At 38.2% G+C, this 8,974-nt stretch overlaps 1 protein-coding gene across 1 annotated transcript; it reads right to left on the minus strand.

The window, feature by feature from the left end:
• Positions 1-588: 588 nt before the first annotated feature.
• Positions 589-8,709, minus strand: LOC133533447 (zinc finger protein OZF-like). Its single transcript, XM_061872429.1, has 3 exons — positions 6,539-8,709; positions 6,097-6,288; positions 589-2,735 (listed from the first exon to the last, which is right to left on the minus strand). The coding sequence occupies exons 1-3, from the start codon at positions 6,603-6,605 to the stop codon at positions 1,303-1,305; spliced, it is 1,692 nt and encodes a 563-aa protein (XP_061728413.1). The 5' UTR covers positions 6,606-8,709; the 3' UTR covers positions 589-1,302.
• Positions 8,710-8,974: the final 265 nt, after the last annotated feature.

Raw genomic sequence — 8,974 nt, forward strand, 5'->3', positions numbered from 1 at the left:
CAGCACATTTGGAGCTCTTACGTAAGTAAGTATCTGTCAACTACCAAATGTGATTTTTATACGAAGGAAATTGTGTGATTTTCGACTTGGCCTAGAATTAAGTAAAACACATTTTCTGTAACTTTAGCTATCCGAACCTTCGTACAAAGAACTGACCTGACTTTTATCGTAGTTCGTTGTATTTTAGCCGTATATCTACCCCAGTTTTTATGATAACTATGAAACGTATACTTCGTTTTCGCAAATTCTATTAGATTTTGTGATGGGCTCAGGGTCACTTGTTCCTAGAGACTTGCCGCTTCGAGGCCTCTGTTCTTGAACTAATCTTGTTCTTGTCTCTTGAGACAACATACTAAATTAGTTATTTATTATGAAATGCACGAAACTTCGAGGTAATTTTAAGTGTTTCAAAATCAGGCATGTAGGATGTTGCAAATTTTCTTGCCATTTCGAAAATACCAATTTTCAGTGATCTCTTCTTTTTACCGGTGTAAAGTCGAACAGCGTAAAATCACAATTATTTATATAGCAATATATGATATAGTAATAAGACTTTTATCGCGGTAAGAAAGTCGTAGTCATCTTGCAGAAACAAAATTACAGGGGCTTGAAATTTACAGTTTTTTTCGGTACAAGCCTTAAGAGATCAGCGGAGAAATTGAGGGAGATTTTCGCCCAGCAGGGGGACACGACAGACTCTAGACCCTACTCATAGTGTTGTGTTCCTCATGCTGTGTTGTTTGGGGTGTGTTAGGGTCGGCAACGTGCATGTAACCCCTTTAGAGTTGCAGGCGTCCACAGGCCTCGGTGACTGCTTACCATCAGGCAGGAAGTTTTCTGATCTACCACCAACCACCGTAGTAACTACATAAAAAAAAACAATAAAATGCAAAGAAGTATTCTTATTTACTGATTTATTTTTCTTGTCTACGGAGCGCTACGTATAAATTGAAATATATTTAATATATGCTCATAAATATAAAATATTTTAAATTTTAACTTAAAAACTAAGTAACGGGTAAAAAAAGACCTATATTCCAAATTATCTTAAGTTCCAAGGTCAAATGTATGTGACATACGGACGGACATGACGGTACTATAGTTCCGTTCCGTTTTTGCCATTTGCGTTACATTTGTGTTGGCTACGGAACACTATGAACATTTGTTGAATAGTCCCCGAGAGTTCGTGGATACTTCCGCGTACATTGATAATGACAGTGGCTATATCAGCTGTTTACTAGTGATTGTGAATATTCATAGTCTCTTTAAGTTTGATTATGCCTGCACCGGTATTCGCAATAATTACATTGGAAACGCTTCATCCGAGTGTATCAATTGATGACGTCGTAAATCTGTTTTCTTACTGAACTTGAAGTCACAGTTACTGCATTCATAAGGCTTGTATCCAGTGTGCGTCACTTGATGAAGTCGCAGTCTTGTTTTGTTTTTGCACTTGTAGTCACGGCTACCACAGTCAAAAGTGTTTTGACCGGTGTGTTTCATCTCGTGTTTTCGTAAGTTTCCGCTGTGACGGCTCCAGTAGTCACAGTACCGACACTTGAACGGCTCCTCGCCAGTGTGAATCATAAGGTGAGCCAATAAGTATGCTTTCTTCGTGCACTTGTAGCCACAGTTGTTACACTGAAAGCGAGTGTCACCTGTATGTATCCTCTCATGAGCCCGTAACGTTTCTTTCCGATTGTACTTGTAATCGCAGTAGTTACATTTAAAGGGTTTGTCACCAGTGTGTGTCATCTCATGAGCTCGTAAGTATCGTCTACGACGGGTCCGATAGTCACAGTGCCGACACTTGTAAGGCTTCTCGCCAGAGTGAACCATCAGGTGAATCACCAAGGCCGATTTCTTCGTGCACTTGTACTCACAGTCGTTACATTTAAGTAGCGCGTCACCAGTGTGTCTCATCTCGTGAGATCGGAGGGTGTCACTACGACGGGTCCTGTAGTCACAGTACCGGCACTCGTAAGGCTTTTCGCCAGTGTGAGTCATGAGATGCGTCACCAAGGCTGATTTCCTCGTACACTTGTACTCACAATCGTTACATTTAAATAACGCGTCACCATTGTGTATCGCCTCGTGTCTTTGTAAGGTTGCTCGTTGACGGCTCCTGTAGTCACAGCGTCGACACTTGAAGGGCTTCTCTCCAGTATGGATCATGAGGTGCCTCTGTAAACGAGACTTTAAAATGCTCTGGTAATCGCAGGAGCTACATTTAAATGGTTTATCATCAGTGTGTGTCATTTCGTGTTTTCGTATGTTTCCTTTACTATTTGACTTGTGATTACAGTACTTACATTCATAAGTTTTGTCGCCGGTGTGTAGCGGCTGATGATTCCGTAAATTTCCTTTCTTACTACTCATGTACTCAAAAGTGCTACGAAATTTATAAAGTTTCCTATCGTTGTGTGAATTACTCGACGGTCTTATCGTTAAGTGAGTGAGTATATGTTTCTTCAAAACCGACTTGTTCCTGAACCGTTTGCCGCAATGGTGACATTGATAGATGGTGGCGGTGACATTGTGTGCGGGCGCGGGCGTGTCGGCGCGGCGCGCGCCCCGGCCGCCGCGCCGCGCCCGACCCGGCCGCCGCGCCGTGTCGGTGCGGCGCGCGCCCCGGCCGCCGCGCCGCGCCGCGGCCGGCAGCAGGCGCTCCAGCCTGACCGAGCACGAGCCGAGCGCACCCGACGACGCCATAGCAGAGGAGACAACAGCGGCCGCTGCAACACGACGAATTAATACTTATGACTTACATATCTATACCCCGTGTTTTTATTAAATTCCGTTAACTATAGGGTATGGGTAAATAAATATGTTTAAAGAAATTAAATGGCATAGTTAATTTCCAAAAAAAAAATATATATAAAGTAGTTAAATATTGCATATAGGGTTGTAACACGGGCGTTACATTTAATTCAACCAAACAATTGAAAACTGTACCATATCAATGTCATTTCGACATCAATCATCCGAGTATTACTTACGTTTAGTAGAAAATGTACACACTCGTACTAAACACTAATCAATATGTAAACAGGCCCTTAGGCAAGTGTATACGCTCGTAAGGGTATAAAATAAAAATACATTATTGATTATCTCCGAAATGAAGAATGAATGAAACTGATAATGAGCCTTGTAGCTTGAAATATGTAAATGTTTATTGTTTTAATATGCATTTCAGGATTTTTAATAGTGAATCAGCCCCAACCCTTTAAATTAGGGGATGGAAGATTGTCATAAGCAACTTACAAAATATAGTGAAATATGATTAAAAACATTTTCATTTAAAATATTGCCAAAATGAAACCATAAGGCTTGCACTGTCCAAAACTTATCAGATCTCTTGTAGAGCCAAGCTTTTAACTCTACAAGCCCTAACTTCACAAACTACACCTTAGTCAAAATGGGTTGGGCAAGTCAAGTCAAGGGCTTGTAGAGTTAGAAGCTTGACTCTACAAGAGATCTGATAACTTTTTGACAGGCCTTATGGTTTCATCTTGGCAACATTTTACATGAAAATGTTTTTAGTGGGATTTATGTTTAATTTTAAGTAAATCAAATTTTCTCTTAAATAGAATAACAAGACGTATCGACAACCTCCAACCAGTAGAACAAGCTGGTTTCCGGTCAGGCTTCTCAACAACAGACCATATTCACACAATGGAACAAATCATAGAATTATATAGAGAATATAAAAAACCTCTTTATGTAGCCTTTATAGACTACACCAAGGCATTCGACAGCATCTCCCACAACGCGATCTGGAAGGCCCTCAATGACTGCAAGATAAACTCCAAATACATCAATACTCTTAAGAATATATATATATAGCGTTATGGCCATAACGCTATATGGGAAGCTCTAGAACTACAAATAGCGTACAAATAATGCTAAATGAGGAAAGCTGTAAAGTGGGTTTGGAAATGAATGAATGAATGAAATCGTTTATTCACAATGAACATATGGTAACATAAGATGATTGAACCATACAAAAACCAAAATTATGACTAACGGAGCCCCTACAAAAATACACATACAAGGCAAAGAACTCGAATTTGTAGACCATTACATATACTTAGACAAGAGGATAGCCTTTGACACTGACAGCAACAGCCAGGAGATAGACCGCAGAATAATATCAGCTGGAGGAAGTATTGGAGTTTTAAAGAGCTTCTAAAAGGAAACTACAGTCTCAAACATTGACGACCGGTCTGGCCTAGTGGGTAGTGACCCTGCCTACGAAGCCGATGGTCCCGGGTTCAAATCCTGGTAAGGGCATTTATTCGTGTGATGAGCATGGATATTTGTTCCTGAGTCATGGGTGTTTTCTATGTATTTAAGTATTTATAAATATTTATATATTATATATATCGTTGTCTAAGTACCCTCAACACAAGCCTTATTGAGCTTACTGTGGGACTTAGTCAATTTGTGTAAAAATGTCCTATAATATTTAAAAAATTTAATTTAATTTAAAAAAACATAAGAAAACAGTAATGGACACATGCATCTTACCATGCGTTACATACGGTTCTCAAACTTGGGTGCACACAAACAAGAACCAATTAAAGTCAAAATTTTATAATTCACTCCCATCTACATTAAAGGACTCGAAAACTGGCTCAATTTTTAAAAAAAATCTTAAATTATTATTTATTCAACACGCATGCTACTCAATTGATGACTTCATGTGTATAACCTTAACCAAAGATCATTGACCCAACATCGTGAAACGAAATATTATTATTTTTCTATTCCTGATTTGTTTTATTGAATCTATAATTATTAATTGTAAAATTGTATTTTATTTTGACTTGTAACACGAACTTTTATTTTACCAATAAAATTCTGTATTCTGTATTCTGTAAAGATAAGAACATGCAAAAGAGCTATGGAGAGGAGCATTCTCAGTATAAAACTAAATGACAACGTTAACAGCAAGTACATCCGATCCAAAACAAACGTCATAGATGCACTCGAGTTTGTGCTGAAACAAAAATGGAGATGGGCCGGCCACATAGGAAGATTGACAGATGACAGATGGACCAACAAAGCCACAAAGTGGCCAGGACCCCATGGCAAAAGAAAGTGGGGAAAACCCACAACAAAATGGTCCAAAGATATTATAGCCACAGCTGGAGAAAACTGGCAAATCAAGGCTAAAGACAGAGAAAGGTGGAAAGATATGGAGGAGGCCTATACCCGACAGGGGTCCTTAAAATAGAAAAATGAAAAACGATACAATACAATACAAATCCTCTTTATTGCACAACCTCTGAAAAAATGTACATGGAAACACATATAATACATGAAGATAGAGGTAAACAACAGGCGGCCTTATCGCTACAGAGCAATCTCTTTGAGACAACCTTTAGGTAGTGGAGAAATGAAACTTCAATTAACTAATTAGGAGGTGTAAAAAACTAAATAGCAAACTAAATTAAAACTAAAATACACTTAAATTTAAGTCTACAACAGTAAGACAATACATATACATACATACTACTTACATAATTATATACCTACATTATATACATACTATATAATTCTTGCCAAAAGTGATAACCAGTGACGCGGACAGAAACACTAAGGAAAGGACAGATAATAGTCTTTAAGATGGGATTTGAAAACACATTCATGGATGGGGTTTGTTTGTTTGTTTGTTGACACTGTTAGAACTTGTCATAAAAATATTTAAAGAAAAATAAAGGCTTAAATAAAATAAATAAATAAATCAAATTTTCAAGCTCATTTTTAGTGAACTGTATTGTTCTTCAGTAAATAAAGAATCTTTAAACTTAATAACACTCGTAATCACAGTACACAGTTAAATTTAAAGGCTTTCATCAGTATCTTTCATCTCATGAATACGTAATGGTCCTTTTTGATTGCACATGTAACCACAGAAGTTAAAGAGTTTAGTGCCTGTATGAATCACCTCATGAGTCCGTAACCATCCTTTCCAATTGCACTTGTCACTTGTGTGTGTCAGCTGAACATCTAACACATAGGTGCTCAGTTGAGATGGCGGTGAGTCATCTGTGCAGCTGACTGTACATGTTAAAGAAAAAGTCAACATACTTCTCACCACCAGTGCGACATCAGGGCGGTGTGGGCGCTCCGGCCCCAGCACCAGCTCGTCCTTGACCTCGTGCTCGGCGTACAAGCCGGCCAGCATGGCTGCCTCGCTCACGCCGCACTTGTCTATGCCACCCTCGCACTCTTCCTTCACACACTCCTCATCAGCGAATTCTGCTTCCTCCTTAACAATTACTAAAACAATGTATTTTAAATTGAATTAACAAGGGGTTGTTTTCCATGTTGTCTTATGTGGTGCTGAAATGCAACGGAAAGGAGTACCGGGCAGAATGTGTCAACATCAAAGGTTTATCTAAAGAGCCATGAAGGTTGTCAATATACATTATACTTATAGCATAACGGAGCGACTCACGTAAAAGGCGTATATCTACAGGACTGAATAGAAATGATGAAATAAATGTAAGTGATGTTAGTGTGAGCTCACCGCGGTCAGTCACCGACTCGGGCTCCTGCTTCACGCGCGCCATGCCACCGTCCGGGATCCCCTCCATCTCGCACAACGCCCGTCCAAATATTATATCAAATGCTCGATTCTTACGATATCACTAATAAAAATAAGTAAAACAACACTATTTTAACAGCAATTAATATAATAAAAAATGACCACGCCACGCGAACGAAGTGAAGACAATGTCGCTGTCAATGTCATACTCGAATTACTCGATCATGAAGGTATATATTAAAGTGGAGAGCGCAATGACTTTTTTTGCCATACCAATTTGAACCTTATTACCGAGCCAGTAAGGTGTTCGTACTAGACCGGAGAAAACGGTCCACTTAAAACCCGAGCCGTGTCTCACTCGCACATGTTGCCAATGTTAAAAAAATACCATTGTGGTAGTAATTGACCGAAACGTAGCGTAGTTGACCGAAGCGTAGCGTAGTTGACCGAAGCGTAGCGTAGGTCTACGTTTTGACTCGGGCAATTTGCTTTCGTATGTCCGGATGTTCTCCTCTACAGGTCGCAACTCTCAACCGATTCGAGTGAAATTTTGTGACCATATTCTATGATTAAATAGAATTTTTTTGTCGATCCAGTTTTTGGAAATTTTTCAAAATGGCGGATTCATGGTACGTCGTGCCTAAACAAATAGCCATATCGATATCATAAGAGTTTCTTCTTTTTGAGACATGTTTACAGAGTGATTTGCGAAAAATTCCGATATTCTAGAACGCTGGTTTAGGAGGTATTTAGATATTTAGGTTACGCTGGAGAATAAGTAGCCTAATTTCAACGAGTTGAATATATCCATTCGTGGCTCAGTTGTAATACGCTCGCTTTGCAATATCGAGGTTCCGAGTTCCATCCCCGAACAATTAATAATTTTTTTTTTTTTTTTTTTGCACTTGAATTTCGTATTTTTGATAGACTAAGCTTTGTAGCAGGGAAAGATTGTTCCCTGGTTCTATCCCCTGAATTGTGTTTGTAACTTTTAGTTTTTTTTTTGCACTTAAATTTGGTATCGATGAATGATCAAGCGAGCGCCAAGCGCGAGCTAAGTGCATTTATTTCAGTGTTTTACTCTGAAACTCTTTTGTCTGTTCAAGGAGACGGACAGTTGCGCAGGCAAAAACGGGTGCGATATGTGGGGGTCCATGTTCAGAATATTTCGGAGCAGTTTTTGCACTTTAATTTATCAACTTTGGCTTTTCTATAGATTAGTTGTAGATCGGAATATTGATATTATTTTAGGTACAAAAGTTTAAACGTAAATGTATGTTATATTGATTTAATTACCAAAATGAATATCATAGCTAAAAGAGGGAAACAGTTTTCTAGCATTATACCCTAGCCCCGGCAGCAATGTTTCAAGGTGGCTGTCGCGGCAGAAAGTTACGGTACGGCTTCTGACATTATTTTAGATAATTTTGGTGTAAGTATATAGATTAACTACTACCAGTCGGCGATGCCAGCTATAGATCTTGACTACAAAAATGCAGGGCACGAATTTACAGGAACACAGTCTTCCGACGATTTATATTTATGTAAACCTCCTGTTGATATTTTAGGAAAGGTATTCGATGTAGAAAAATGTGATTTAGCGGATTAAATTAACAAATCCTATAGAGATAAAACACTACAGAGTGAAGCTTTAAATGGCCCTTCTTTTGCCGACGAAGATGGAGGTGGTTATACTTTTACCATTCAGGGTATGACCAACTGACCGTGGGGGTTCGGAAATGGGAAGAGGAGTATTTTCTCTTCCATTCCGATAAACCAATTTCCGTAAAATTTGGGTAGGTTCGATAATAGGGTGGTTCAAAAATATAAGGTAATATAAATTCCTTCTCCATGTAGGCTTTTTATTCCAATATACGTAAAAAGTATTCCTAGCAAAAATTTGAGCAATTAAACATCATTTAGACGTCGCTATAAATGAAACAATTCTGCCATACGAAATTGATGAAATTAAATTGACCCTTCAAACTTTGGAAATATCTTTAAGGACTCATTATACGTTTTATTTATTACTTATAAGTACGTTAAAAATATGGTGGTCATTTTTTTTACTTATAGGTTACTTTGTATTTTTTTAATTGTATGAGGATATTGCAAATCACAAAATCATAGCGAGTACAGCGACCACTAATGATTGTAAATGAGTTCAAATTTGGCATATTTATTACTATTCTATAATATAATACAGGAACCTCGTGAAGATAAAATCTATTCCACTTTTTTCTACATGAAAGTTGGACCAGCCAACTTATATTCGATAATTATGTTTTTTTTTTTCAATTCAGTTTTTATAAATTCATGTTACAGGAGATACATACATTTATTCATTATATTATAATGAACCCAAAAGATGAGCTGTAGCTTATGTAGCTACAAGAAACAAATTTATTTGTTCCGTTA

This window comes from Cydia pomonella, unplaced genomic scaffold (genome assembly GCF_033807575.1).
Source record: "Cydia pomonella isolate Wapato2018A unplaced genomic scaffold, ilCydPomo1 PGA_scaffold_166, whole genome shotgun sequence".
Lineage (NCBI taxonomy): Eukaryota > Metazoa > Arthropoda > Insecta > Lepidoptera > Tortricidae > Cydia > Cydia pomonella.

Coding starts and splice junctions, on each gene's coding strand:
- LOC133533447 (XM_061872429.1), bottom strand. CDS start 6,605: ATGGAGGGGATCCCGGACGGTGGCATGGCGCGCGTGAAGCAGGAGCCC. Junction 6,289..6,538: donor CGAGTCGGTGACTGACCGCG/GTGAGCTCACAC, acceptor ACATTGTTTTAG/TAATTGTTAAGGAGGAAGCA. Junction 2,736..6,096: donor TGTCGCACTGGTGGTGAGAA/GTATGTTGACTT, acceptor GTCGTGTTGCAG/CGGCCGCTGTTGTCTCCTCT.